The sequence below is a fragment of the Zonotrichia leucophrys genome, chromosome 2 (genome assembly GCF_028769735.1).
Source record: "Zonotrichia leucophrys gambelii isolate GWCS_2022_RI chromosome 2, RI_Zleu_2.0, whole genome shotgun sequence".
In the NCBI taxonomy this organism is placed as follows: Eukaryota; Metazoa; Chordata; class Aves; order Passeriformes; family Passerellidae; genus Zonotrichia; species Zonotrichia leucophrys.
In genome coordinates this window covers 41,162,687-41,177,966 of record NC_088171.1, presented here as the reverse complement: position 1 = coordinate 41,177,966, position 15,280 = coordinate 41,162,687, and the positions used below count along the sequence as shown (strand labels likewise).

The following is a 15,280-nucleotide window of genomic DNA, read 5'->3' as shown; positions in this document are numbered from 1 at the left end:
ACCTGGTCCAGTGAAAGGTGTTCCTGACCATAGCAGAGGTTTGGAACTAGATGATCTTCAAGATTCTTTCCAATCTAGGCCATTCTATGATTCTCCCCCATGAACTGCCCAATGGCTACTGAAGGGTGATCTCATGCTTTTCTTTGTCTCTGAAAGGTTCAGCAAACTTGCATCCTTCTGTTTCCTCACCAAATTCAGTCAAAGAGGGAGCAGTCAGCATTCACAAATAAAATACCAATAAACTTAACTTGCTAAGCCAAAGAGGCAAAAAAGACTTATGGGAGGAACATTCCTGGGATTTCTCAAATTGAGTCTGCAGTTTTGAAGTGAGGCTTCCGAATGAGGCTGGGAATCTTCCAGCGATGACAGTGTGTGACACAGGGAGAATGTTGTCTTTATGGTTAAAAATTTTATAAAATGATAGCATTTGCAGTCTTTTTAAATCTTATTAAATTCTTCTTCTAGAAGAAAATAGTTTTGAGAGGCAACAAAAGTGCAGATGACAAATAGCTTTTGGAAACATTTTACATCTACAGAAGTCATTACAAATGCTGCTAGTTTTTTCCCCTCGTGCCCAGCACACACATTTCTCTACACAAACCTGAGCCCACTGAGCAGACGGTTAGCACAACACATACATTTGGTGTTTGTCATCAAAAGTAATTACACAACAATTGAAAAGACTAAAAAGTTTGCTGGCCTAGCAGACAAAAAAAGAAAAAAACCACAAACCAAAAAACCAAACCCAAACAAAAAAAATCAGCTGTTTAGAAACATCACTTGGAAAAAAAGGGGTTTTCTCCCCTGCATACTGATTTTTAAGATCAGCCAAGCTATAGGTGGAATCTTCTGAACCCTTACTTGAAAGTGCAACATGATACCCAATGGTATCTAACAGAGTAATGGTAACTACTTTCCCTTCCTGAGAAAGGAAACCTGCTATTTCTTCCTCACACCTGTAGAAGAGAAATACACGGTACTGAGTCTTGGAAGAGTTCTCCTATGTTTTCATAACCATTACACCTAAAGTTTAACATTTATACAGTATAATTGGGAGAAATTTAACATAATTGGTTTACCAAGACTTTGGTATTGGGAGCTAATGCCCAAATCCCATGCTTGGTGAGGAATATATATATCCAACCCACAGAGTAGACTAGAGGTACCAGATGCACAGATTGCAGAATAGAGCCTGCATTTTGTCATTTACAGTGACTATAAAACATAAGCCCTTCTTTTAAATATAGGTTTGGGGTTCTTTCTAAAGGTACCACCAGTCTTCATCCTGCTGTGTCAGTAGTTGTGTCAGACACAAAGTGTTTCTCCACAAGTACTTAAGTGAAAGCCTGGGGCTGGATCTTATGAACACCATTGCTGCCCTCCAGGCTCAGGCTCTTACCCTGTTGGAGATTAGGAATCAGCTTTATGTTCAATTCAGGCAGCTGCCTGGTGATTATGCCCACACAACAGGTAACATACTTGGAAAAGCAACCTTTGAATAACAGTGCACACATTTACATTTACTCATATTCTACCACTGTCCAATAAAAAAAAACAAAAAAACAAAAAAAAACCAAAAAAACAGTTTCCTTTTTTAGTTCCCCTCATATTTCATTTACAAAAGCCTTAAGTTTTCAAAGCTAAGTTTATGTTGTACTTTGGTTGGCAACAGACACAATTGCTCCTGAGTCTCATTTGGCTGAGTTATCTTCACACAATAAAAATAGCTTACACATCCTGGTGTACTGATGCATTTAGCTGAGCAGCCAACTCAGTGTACCCTGCTCTCCTGTTACTTGCAAAGCAGTCACTGAGATCAACTCTGCCTTTGCCCATGACCTTGGTGAAGCTGGGGCTGCCAGTGCAGATTCCTGTGGCTTTATGAAACATATGCCAGGTTCAATCTTCCCTTACGTGCTCCTACAAAAAGCATCATGCCAGAAGCAGCAGCTCCCAGATTTCACTGAGGAATCATCAAACTTCGGAAAGCAGAAAGAACCTTTAACATCAGGTTTCCAGTTGAACCTAACAAGCAGCAGCAGAAAAGATCGACAAGGGTATGAGAGGTGAGACACACAAGAAACAAAAAAAGAGAATGGCTAATATTTTGTCTGCTACTAATAAAGACTGACCAAACACATGGGTCTATCTTTATCAATAGTTGACAAAATCCCACAAGGCTCTCATGTGCATAATATGGCTTATACATGGAATAAGAGCACACCTTGAGTTCTGATCACAGATTTTCACATTTTCCAAACTTTCAGTGAACTTAGGGTAACACACGATGCATAAAATAATTATCCTTCTAAGTGTTTAACTACTTAAATTTGCTCTTGCAAGACACTGTCTCCACCTCAAATTCAAATTTAATGAGTGATCCAAGGTAAGCCTAACAGAGGCTTGATGAAATTCAGTGAGTACCTTTGACATGTCAAAAAATTCAGTTTCTATCAGTACATACTTGATTTTTCCGTGTGCTTATCCAAATGTAACAAAGATCAAAATGCAATGCTGCAAAACTGATGACCTATGGTAAAGAGGAATGCCTAGCTCTGGAAAGATGTATTATAGAAAGGAGGTATTTAGGGATTTCCACTCAATTTATTGCAAAACTGGCAAATTTCCCTTATTAAGTCTAATTGAGCCCATTGAATTTTGCTACTTTTTTGAGGTAAACACCAAGTGCCAGGAAGAAGGAAGATATTTCTGTGGCTTGGGTTGTCTGGTTTGCCTTTGGAAAATTGCCAGACCTCATCTGACCCTTAAAAATAAGGTTTAACCCTAATAGCTGGACTAAGTCACAGTCATTTAGATGAGCACACTGCAGCTCAAACCTAGGTCAAGAGTGAAGGATTTCTGTTGCCACTTGACGGCTGTTCAGTGGCTTCAGTGGCTTCTTCAGTTGGTGTTCACAGTAAGATTTCTAGCAGACAGGCACATAACCTAAAATTTACTGCCACAGTGTGCAGTGCTCAGCAGAAAAGCAAGGAGCTGAGTCATCAGGGAGACAGTGACTTTCTCAATACTGACTTTTTCCAAGTCAGACTTGAGGCACTGAAGGAAAGCAAATAAGATTGAAAGCAGTTGAGTACATTACTATTTATTACTCTTTATTTAGTATTTAGAACTAGCTATCTTCCACCAGTTTAAAAGAAAACTCACTTCACAGGAATGGATCTTCTGAGCCATTGCTCCGATTACCTTTGTGTTCAGGCAGTCTGCCAGAGCCCATCAAGGAAACTCACTATTACCCATCTCCCAAGAAGCCATGAAATTCCACTTGGAGGTGTTTTAGGCTACAACAATCCCAACTGCTACCAGAAGCCATACATAGTTGGCTTCCTAAAACGAAATAAATTCCCTACTCTCATGCTGCACAATTAATCACAAGGTTCATTTTGACCTTGTGCGCTGTGAAAAAGCCTACTGAACAGACACCTGTCTAATTATCTTCTTACCAACGCATTACTGCTCCGACACATACACAGGAAGAATACAAGGGCAAAAACAAGGCTAGGGGGAAGCAGGGACACACACAACAGGGACAAAGAAAGAGAGAGAAATTATGTATACTGAAATCTCTGACCTGAAATTAAACAAAACAGCTGCCACAGCATAGCGGGAAAAATCACCTTTCCCAGCTTCTGCCTTCCTGACTGGTATACTGGTATTTCCATCACCCCCATCACAAAGCAGAGGTATTATAAACTATCATATGAAAAGATAAAATATTTTGGCTGTTTGAAATATAGACACTACACTGAATGTTTATCAACATCCATTGTCTATCCAGATTCCTAGGAGAAACTGCTAACCACTTTGTACTAAAATACAGTAGTTATCCCTGTGTTTAAAGAGCTTTAAGTCTTAAAGAGCCTTTATTTATTGAAGAAAAAACAAAACATATTCTGGCCTTAAGGCACTGATGTCAAGTTCAGCAATGGACAAAGCTCTGACTACCAGCAAGAAAGCAAGGATCTTGCTTTGCCTCTACCAGAAAGTCAGAGCAATAACTGCAACAAAGCAGCAGTGGAACCAGACAGAGGAACATTATGGAATCACAGCTGAGAGCCCTCCTGTCCTGCGGCCCATTGGATATAGTTTCACTTTCTGCATTTTTTACTTCATTAGCTCATAAACTAATGCCTTCCTAATAGATATGAGGAGGAGAAAGATGCTGAAATGTTCTATATTATTTTTAATGGCATTTAATACACACCAATTATTCTGCAGGCTCATTTAGCACCTAATATTGAAGATGTATTTGAATATTTCTAGAAAGTAATATAATCTAGGCATTTCTAAAGACAGTCTTGCTAACAACCTTTGTGCAAGAGACCTGGAATATTGCCACTAAGATGCCAGCCAACAGTGTAGACCAAATGAATTGTCAGATTTCACCAGCTCCCTAGTGTGCTCATGAGCAAGAAAAGTCAGCCTAGCACTATCTTCTACCTGCATTCAAGGTGGATATATTTCTGAGATCTGACTAGGTGCCACTGACTTTTTGCCTCTCATTAACAGTTAGGACATAGCAAATTAGGAGGATCATTGTCCCATTATTCTTTATTTTAGGACACTTTATCTATGGTTTCTTTCAATGCCTTGACCTTAAGCTGGAATCTGAAATACATGGTTTCTTCTCTTTTTTCCTAAGGAAAAAAAGAGGGATTTTCTCTTAATTCATTTTTTCTAGCACACAGTTCTCAAGTCATTACCAGTAATGAGTGAATTAATGTTAAAACTGCTTTCAGAGATAACCAAGCTGCAAAGCTGAGTGCCTTGTGTCCCAGCCTGCCTGTGTACCTTTGATTCCTCATGTCAGACAGACTGTCCCACACAAGGATTTGCCATCACTACAAGAAGTTCTGCCTTGGATGCCATCCCACTCAGCAAAAGCAGCATCATGTTAGAAAGAGCTTGTCATGGTTTGAGCCTGGCACAGAGCCAGTGCCCCCCATGAAAATGCCTCACCCTGGTGTCTGCTGTGAGATGTGACCAGGAATAAGCAAAACAGGCTCTAACTTAAACATAAAGAACACTTTATTACCTAAACTACAGGAAAATAGGGAAAGAAAAAAAAAAGAAATTGAAAACCTTACAAAAAAACTTTCCTCCTCCCCACTCCCTGACTTTCCCAATCCGATACATTCTCCCAAAAAACACCAACTGCCCAGCCCGGCACGACACTTTAGTATACTCAAACTTCAGTTCATGAAGAGGAAAGGAGTCTTTCTCGTTCCATAGGCTTCTCGTGGAAACACACTGAAAACCTCGTGTGCTTCCCTGTCACTTCGGCACCGCCCGGAAAGTCCATTTGCCGCTTGTGACATCTTCCTTCCATGCTCAGTGCTCTCACCACTGAGACATGGCCAGAGCTGCTTTTAGGGTTGTCTTTCAAGGATGCCTTGTCTCACTCCAAAAAGGCACAGTCTCTGCTTTTGGGACATCTGTCCCCCCCATATTTTTCCAACCCCCTGGGGCCGGGGGTCCTCACGAAGAACCTTCCTGGTTTTGAGGCACTGCCTCCCCCTAAATGCAGTCTGTGTCACAGGAACAACTGAGTCCATAGCCACGAGAAAAGTCCAGCCAAAAGGCCACTCCAAATCATCTCTCCCCATCCAATCATCTCCACATTCTTCGGGCCAGGTCTTTATCTTATCTCATCTCTTATCTCCCTTCTTATTCAGCTTCGAGGAGGATTAGCATTTTTGCAAGGCCCCAATCATGCAAGAAAGGGTTAAAAGTTTTCAGTCTCTGTCTGTCCTGGGACGAGATGATACTCCCACACGTGCTGCTGCTGCGGCCGGCCGGGCACTCTCCCTCCCCCCTTCTCCTCCTGGCTGGCTGCCATCACATTCGGTGCCGCCGGCTCTCTCTCTCTCTCCTGGGGGGGGGCTGGCTGCCCGATGTCTCGATGTCTCTTGGGGCTCCTCCACCCTTCCATCCTTGAAAGCCCCCTCAACCCCCCTCTCTGTCCAGGCCCCGGGCCTACCGCATGGCTGCCCCTCCCCCCGCCCAGCAGCAGAGGCTGGACGGGGAAGAGATCTGACCTCTGCGCTGCGACGTCCCAAGAGAGAGTGCCAAGGGCAGTGCCTTGCTTTTAACCCCTGTGTATTCTCGGAGGTGTGTCCAAACCCCACTGGCCACACCGGACGCCAGTCTCAAACCCAAAACCTTCATTGGTTTGACCACAGCTTCCCAGAATTCCCACTCCTTCCTGGTCAAACCACGACAAGCTATACCATCATCCCTGATAAAGTGCCACTTCCTCATTCATTTTCATCAGTTCTAAGAGCCACTTGCACTTCAGGCAGCAGCCTTCAGAGTACCACAGAAGAACTAAGTTCAGAGTTTCTCACAAAATTGCTGCAGACTTCTTCACACATCAAGCAATGCCAGCAGCCCAGAACACAGTGTATGCAATTTTGGTTCATTAGCATCTTTATCCCCTCCTTGATTCCGTCCCTCAAGCCAGTTTAGTACATTTGAAGGCAGGAAGATCCCAGAGCTACATGGATGCCAGTTCAGAAGCTGAGATTTTGTACTAATGTCTTCTTATTCTGACATTGAGAAAGAGGAATGCTTGAAGAAACCTAGCTTGAACCAGGTACTAATGCCTCTTTCCCAGGGCAGTCAGAAGGAACCTCTAAATCAAGTTTCAAAGATGCCTCCCCTGCAACAAGACATTTTCTCAGGCTCAAGCGGCAGTGAAAAAAAACAAAGAAACCCAAGCAACACTATTCTCTGAACTGCTTTATATAAAAAAAAAACCTGAGCATACAAATTCCATGTGTCCATGACAGCGATAAGTTGATAGAAACTTATTAAAAAGCTTCCCCAGATAACATGTGAGATAGATAAACATGGTCCAGTTTATCCAATACAAAATATAAACATGTCTGGGTACCACAAAGCATAACAAGTCAGGGAAAAATGTGTTATTTTCTGTGACTCATTGACCTCACCCTTTCAAATCTCTCACCTAATGAACCTTCCAACTTCACACAGATAGAGGAAATGAAAAAAAGAAAAACTTAGGGGAAAGAAGGAAGAAATCAATTTAACTTTTAACATTTCTTAGATGCATCAAAGGTCTCAGCTATGTAGTTCTATTAGGTTTGTGTGTGGATTCTTGTAAGATGCATGTGGAAAAGCCTTCACTGGGTTCACTGCATGAGACTAAAGAAAATGCAGACTATGAGTTTTGAACTTTAATCTTTTTCTTTCCTGGAAAGCTATCTTTAAAAAAAAAAGATGAAAAAAAAGTTTAAATAAACTATATATAGATGCTGGCAAGTTGCAAGGCTGAATACAAATCTCTTATCCAATACAAATATTTTGCCACTCAGCTCATGAGAGCGCACAGCAGTATTCCAGCCTCCCAAACGGAACCACAGCAAGCCTATACATCCTCACAGTTGGTACTGGCATTTATAATATCCATGAGGCAAGTTTATAAGCTTATTAACCCAAAACACAGAAGACAAAAGCTGACAATAAACAGGGAAGAAAAAGAAAAGAGTAGAGTAGAAATGACAAAGGAAAACAAGAGTCAAACGTAAAGGGTACAACACACGTGGAGGGAAACTACCACAAGCACTCTTTAATACATTAGAACAATTTTTTTTTCCTGCAGATGTTGGATAGTCTAGACATACTTTCAAGCAACATTCCTGGTAGTTAATCCCTCAGCTCTGTTAGTGGTTTAACAGGGTTGTAACACTACAAACAATCTTTATTATGCACTTATGTTTCCCTCCCTCCTCAAAAAGGAAATCAAGTGTGCGGAGCATAAGGTGCATCTCATATGATTTTTTCAGGATGATCTCCTCCTGACTTAGGAATTCATCTCCTATTAACAGACAACTGCAGACCCACACAGGAAGAACAGAACAGTGCTCATATGCATTAGTTATGAACTTTTTTCTTGCTCACTGTCTAATGCCCTAGGATGGAGCAAGCACTAACCATTAAAAAGAGTTAACCTTTTGTCTATGCATTCTTCACTTTTACCCTAAAAGTTCAGTGTTGAAAAAGCGAAAGACAGAACATTTGGAAAACTTTGCAAGCAAAAGAACCATATTTTTATATGAAGAGAAGGCACAAAACTCTCACAATACTTTGTGAAAACAGGACTATTAAAACTGGGAGGATAGTGAAAAAAGTATCATGGGCTGAAAAACAGCCCACGAAGCACTTAGCCACATTTTTTCCCATCCTAATCTGAGCACAAATTAAGTTCATGGTTTCCTTTGCTTTAGTTTTTGAGGCTAAATCACAACTTAGTGGAAGTTTCCTCTCTTAAGTCTACAAACGTCCTTCAAGAAGAAAATCTAGCATGTCAGATCAAGAGTTTGTTCACCATGATAATTTAAACTTTTCATGATGTCATGGGGGAGTAGTGGTTTTGGTTTTTCTGGGTTACTGGGGTTTTTGTGGGGTTTTTTTTTAATGCATATGTATGAAGAGGTATGAAAAAACAAAAGTAGAGGCTGGAAGAAAGCAAAGCCAATGCAATCATTACTGAAAAGACTCCTGAAGAGTTTTTGAAGACAAAGGTGGTTTAGTTGAAATACATTGTTCTTTAATAACAAAGGCAAGTTATATCCTAGTGTATAGTCAAAAAAGTCTTTTAATTTTGATAAGTAACAGAAACCCTGAATACCATTCAAATTCTTATAAATAATCATTAACTAGAACACTGTTTCCTGGCTATCGCTTAAGAGTTTCTGGCTTCGGCAAGTTCTCCTGAAGTTTTAACCATTGCAGCCACTTCACAAAGAAGCCCTAGGGCAGTGGGGGAGGAAGGCTAGCATATGAGAACAGACTTCATGCATTGCCAAAGGGCATCAAACACCCACACTTGTAGCTTAAGTGACAGGATGCAAAGGACAGGGGGATCCAGGCACAATAACCACCCCTGACAAACCAGAGAGGCACCACTGCATTAGAGGAGGCACAGCTGTACAAGATCCTCCATGAGCAGCAGCTGCATCCAAGAGTTTGCCACAGGATATCCTGCAACAACCTCAGAGGGCAGCGTGACCCAGCTGGGCTGGTGCAGGTAGGTAACGCTCCCAGATCCCCTCACAAATTCACTTTAAAAGGATGCACGTGTCAACCTGAGCTGCATATCCTTTTTGACAAGGGCATATTACCTGATGGGGCTGTGAACTGGACCATCTGCTGTAGGAAGGAGCACCAGAAGTCTTGTTGGCTGTAGGTCTCTGCAAAATAAAAGAAGGACATGTCAAGTATTCACCCACACGTCTGTCGTACACATAGGCAACTTCACCAATCTCAACCATGTAAATAACTATAATTTAAAAAAAAGCCAAAACCCTAAGCAAGAGACCCAGAAACCACAAGTATGAGACAGTTGCACTAAAATCACATAGATGGAAGCTTGATGAATTTGCAACCAATGCCCTTTTCAGCCTCAAACCTCAGGACCTCAATATTCATTTAAATCTGTACTTTGTCCCCTAGACTGCATATTTAAATGCTAAACCCTAACCTAAACTGAGGCTACAAAGCACTACCCATCAGGCAGAAAATCCACTCAGATTAACCAAACGTTGTAAAGGAAGAGCAACTGACATCACCTCTGGGCTTGTGAAAAGCCTCTGACACTGTCCCACACCAGACCCTTGGCTCTAAATTGGAGAGGCACAGATTTGACAGACAGATCAACCAGCAGATAAAGAACTGGCACAAGGTCACACTCAGCTGGGGTCAATGGCTCACTGTTCAGGTGGAGAACAGGGACACATGGGGTTTCTCATGGGTTGGAAGATTGAAAGGAGGGTGTCAAAACAAAATACTTGTTCTTTCAGAATCACTTCACCTTACCTAAGTTTCATTTTGGAATATTTTTGGAATACGTAACGGATTATTTATATACCAACCTTCTTTTTAAGAAAAACAGCCTTTATGATTTATCTCTACATTTCTTTCATCCATTTCTCTTTTTTTTTCCCAAAGCCCTAAGAACAAAGGCCATACTTTCACATCCATATCATGTGTGTCACATACAGACTTTACAATCAAACTGCCTTTGATACTGAAGAAGAATCAATGCATTATGGCATCTAATAGAACTACATCAATTATTTTGTTACACATTATCTCTGGTTTCAAAATTATTTTATATCATCAACTTCAACACCATCTACACCCAGTTTAAGCTAGAGTCTGGCATAATAGAAGAGCTTTCAGTCCACTCCTTACTTGTGAGAATGTGGTGCTTAAAAAAAAAAAAAAAAAAAAAACAAACCACAACCAAACAAACCCACTGGATACCACAGCAAATAACCAAGTTTCTTGCAAGAATATCACTACCATACTGTGTAAGCTCATGTATTACAAAATCTGCATGACAACAAGGCTACTTATATCAGGAAGACCAGGTGGGTTTAAGTTTCTTTTGCATGAGATCTGAATTCAAACAGGCTTTCCAGACATAAGATACTAATTTATCAGTACATTATGTGACCAGCAGGATGCTAATAAGGGGGACAGATTCATATTTGAACCATATGGACATAAATTACTAAAAAAAAAATGTAATTGTGACAACCATGTGAGATTTATACCACAATGTAGTACAGTCTTTGTAAGTATGAAAATAAATAGCTTATGGCTTTTAACACCCAAGGATATAGTACATTTCTCTGCCAATTATAACCACCAGGGCTTATACATCATTACATATTCTAAAGCTGGCATGTCATTCTAACTAATGAAAAACAGCCACTGCTGGAATTGTATTTGTGTGTTAGTCTATCAAAAAGCAGTAATTTCACAAATTTAATTATTAGCATTACTGTATAGTGCATTTATCTTCTCCTAGACACCCTTAAAAGGATGGGCATTTTTAATGAACAGATCCACCATGTAACAGAATAACACTTTTTTTTGATAGATACTTCAGAAAAGACAAAGTGCACACTATGCTGGTCTCAGCTTTGTGAAAAACTATCTCCATCTGCTTCAGAAGAATTACCAGTCAATCTCTGAACAACAAGTTGAATAATGGGATGGCTGGAGTTTTTCTAGAAGCACCTGGAAATCGTTTTCCAGCAAGATCCCTTTCCACCAGCACCACACACCTTTCTTAATTAATATATATGTAATGATGTCTGCCTTTAGTATCATCCAATAAAGCTGCATCTTCCTCCTGTCTAAACTCATAAATACCAGTCTGGGGTTTCATTACTCACTCCAATACCTTTAGTAGGTACATTTCCTACACAGCAATCACTCTTTTGAACTTTTCTGTCTCAGTTTCAAGGACATCCGAAAGATAAATATCCCACAGAGAAACAGTACTGCAATATTACAGAGAAACAGGCAAATCCTCTCCAGGACAAACATCCAGCAAAGAAATACTTCCCAAGACAAGGACAGAAGATGATTTCTCTTTTTTTTTAACGTTACAAAAAAGAAAATACTAGCACTTCAGAAGTACTTATTAGATGACTTTCATCTTCCAATATGATTAAGATGGCATTTTTAAAAACTGCAGATAGTAGTATAAAAGAGTTTTATTTTCCCTACCCTTCCAGGCTTTCTCTCTCCCTCCCCTTCTCCATTCACAGACCAAGAAACAGGCTCACTTGCATGTTGCAAGGCAACTAGATCGCCAGATTATACAGCAAAGGCTTGTACTGCTCACACACAGACTATTCAGAGTAGATTCTGAAACATCTGGAAAATACTTTCATCTAAGCTTCTGTCCCAATTCTAAAGGGCAATAGGAAAAAATCTGAAGGCCAGATCACAAACCCTGCTCATCTCAATGGTTAAAATATTTAAAGCAAGTGAAAAAGCTATGCACGAGCAAACTCCAAACGCAAACACCTCCACCCCTATTTTGCTGCAACCAGTAGAAATTAGACACCCACCTACCTCTAAGAATGTCTCTTGATATCTAGCAGAATAGGCCATAAGCCAGACCATATTCACTGCTGGATAAGCAGCTTTTGCATGCAGCTTGCACCTCAAAGACCTCAAGGTGTTGCATTTTCCCAAGCTATTTTACCAGGAAGAACACAGGCTGCATTCAGCCCTTTAAACCATATCCCTTTCTTCAGTTAAAATCACCTCCCACATCACTCCTCCTTTGGAGAGGGAAGGAGCACAAACACAGGATATTTAAGAATGCTCCCTCTGGCACAATTAGCGCTTTAGCACAAGCCCTGGACATAAACTTCCTCCCTGGTCTTGCAGGGCTCCCTAACAGCATCACTGAAACAACCTAAACCAAACAGCCATCAACACCTCCAGAGCCTCTAGTAAGTCCCACTCTTAGCTACCTTTATTTCCATTCTGCTTCCCCAGCTCATTCCTGCTCCCTAAGCTGCCTCTCAGCCATATGCAGATACAAAAAGCTCCTCCCCAACTATTAAAAACTAATTAAGACTGACTGCCCTAATTACCTGCTGTCCAAGCTGTTCCTCATGTCCTGGCCCTTCCCTCATTCCCTCCACCTGTGAACAGAGGTCAAACTCACTAAGCTGCAGATGAGCACCTGTTGTTTTAAAGGACCACAAAGTTTTGCTGAAAATTTTAGAAAGGTCTAAGACTCACAGTAGACTGTACTTCCAAAGGCAGTAAGACTGGAAACTGGATGTGTGAGCTTTGTAACTGAGATGGAAGTTGTGGAAAAAATGGAGAGGGAAGCTGGTGGTCTGCACACTGCTGCCCAGGCAGCAGTCAGTGTGAGAGGAGAAAATCTGATGTAGATACAGGTGCAATGCTTCAAGCACTTAGCCAAACCTGAGCCTGAATGAAACATTAGACTGCCTGCAAATCCTAGTGAGACCAAGAAAAAAAAGTACTTCTCACTCTCCTGAAGTGGCACAGATAAAAGAAGAGCAAATGATGCAGCATATGTGCAAAGATGCTTTTTTTATATGCAGTTCCCAAGAAAACTGTTTTCTCAGAAGATTCCTACTACTGAACACAGTATATAACATAGCAAGAAACCAGGAAAATAAAAACTTTTAAAAGAATACATGGAAGTCAATACAATGGAGCATGGCTCAACAGAGAGTTCAGGGAAATACATGTTACTATTTCATTCTTGAGATAAGGCTGTACAAGCTCCTCCATGAGCTTATTGCATGCAGTGACTGCATGCAATATAAGCCAAGAACACATACAAGCCCTAAATAGTTCCTCAGTCAGTCAAGGAGAGCTCCAAGATAAGGCCACACTTCAAATTTATGAAAAAAAAGCAGAGCCCAGAATGACAAATGTCATTACTCTGACAATATTTCTAGAAGCAGAAAAAGGAGTATATATTCTGATAACAAAGGCAACGTTTATAACTTGTTCTACACCCAAATAAACTTATAAAGTCTTGTGATGAGCATCTCAATTCATCCCATTAGTCTGGAAAAGCATCCTGAGATGGGATGATTTACTGTCTGGAAGTACCTGTCTCTTTCCATCCACTCACTGGAGAGAAAGGCTAAGCAGGCAGTTTAATTGAGACATCGAACTGGGGATGGCTAATGTAAGGTGAAATTAAATCTACCCACAGTCCCTGTTCTCCTTGCCACCAAGGGACCTAGGCAATTTGTCCTCTTCTACCTCTCAAAGGGTTATGATGGTAGCAAATTTGTTATGCAGTCGGCGTACTTGTGAACTGCCTTGTCAACTCCCACAAACCGGGTTACTCTTCAAAATTCAGCTCATTGGTAAAGACATGAAACACTGTCTTGACTTGCAGGACTTAGAAATTTTTGGCTGGCAAGAAGAGGAGAAAATTATTTATTTGCTTTATAAATAGAGAAAATAAAATATGAAAAGAAATGGAATGTATACTAAATGCTTAGTCATACCAAAACCATTTTTCTTCAAAGAAAATCTACTTACACATACACCTGTAGTACTCTGAGAATACAATTACAGTTACATGAAACACCTGATCTACCACCAATTCCTGGGCTCTTTGGCTTTCTGGCCTAAAACCTTGATGGCATTCAGCTGGTCTCTAGTTCATCTGATTTACAAAAGATGCTGCTTCTTTAAAGAATGTAGAGTCCAGTTGTTTATGTATAGATGGATATGAAATTGAGGATATATTATGCACTGTCCAATATCTAGAATTATTTTTTCCTTGTATTTCTATGGAATTTTCCTGATTTTCTCTTAAATTAAAAATAAAAAAAGTAATTTCCTAAACAAAGTTATAGAGATAGCTGACAAGATGTTATAGAGATAGCTGTAAGATGTCAAGGCACTGAAGTTCTTTCTGTGAAGTTTGTTTTCTTTTTTTAATGGAGTTTTATATATCTGTGACTTTTGCAAAGAGGAACCAGCAATGTTATGTTAAAAAGAAACAGTATTCAGGGAGTGCTTCTTGTGAGACACAGGCCTTTGGGTTAACTTGTTTATTTTTTTTTTTTTTCACAGCAGGAATTTATGAAGAAAACATGAGTGGAAAATAAAGTTTTAACTTCTCATACTATAAAGGGCTATAATATCCTTTATGACTGTCCAGGAAGGAATAATAAGCAAAGTCCTTTTGACATTAACCACAGCAGACTGGAGCAGTGGGAGCTGGTTTTTTGAAGTATTGAGTTTTATTTCTTTTCACTTGTTGGGCTTATCCCACAATAATTCAGTACAGAAAATGACAAGTTATTAATTTCTACGTACAAGGTAAATAGAAATGGTGACAATTTATCTGATACTATCTGATCAAAAATGCTGCTTAGAGGAATTACAGTCTGAAATTTGAACCAGTAATATCTCATGAAACAACACAGCCTTCATGCCTACATATCAATCCATACCTGCCTCTGGTCTGGCTCCAGACACCCTTAAGCCATGCTGATTCTCTGTGTGAGGCAAGACCTCACACACTTGATAATACTAAATCCTTTACAGCCTCTTCCTCACAAACATCATCTCAAGGGATCAGAGAAGTCAGCTCAGTGGAAAGGGTAGCTCTGTGCTTCCAATCTGGTGCCACACCTGGCTCCACAGGGAGACAAGCCCCAGTAAAGCCTGTTCATTACAAATGTGCTGCTCACCCATGAAACCATTTTCACTTCTGTGTAATAAATACACACAATTCCTTGCTCCCTTCAAAACCTCTGCCCATTTTTCAACAATACCAATACATGCTGGAAATTCATACCTAGTGCTCTGAACATAAGACTAGACAAATTCCAAGTACTTTAAATATCCGTGGTTTCTCCAAAACCATACAAGTTAAAAATCCTCCAAAATTTCCTGGAAAACTGCCTGCTTCCTAGTG

General features: G+C 40.3%; 1 protein-coding gene across 12 annotated transcripts in view; it reads right to left on the bottom strand.

Moving 5' to 3' along the window:
- The window catches only part of RBMS3 (RNA binding motif single stranded interacting protein 3), a 707,668-nt gene that overhangs the window by 593,154 nt on the left and 99,234 nt on the right, over window positions 1-15,280 (bottom strand). For 7 of the 12 annotated variants that reach the window (XM_064704688.1, XM_064704693.1, XM_064704689.1 and 4 more), the window contains one exon: window positions 9,165-9,233. In XM_064704688.1, coding sequence (XP_064560758.1) covers window positions 9,165-9,233 — 69 coding nt within the window. The other 5 variants (XM_064704695.1, XM_064704702.1, XM_064704694.1 and 2 more) reach the window with 4 other exon arrangements.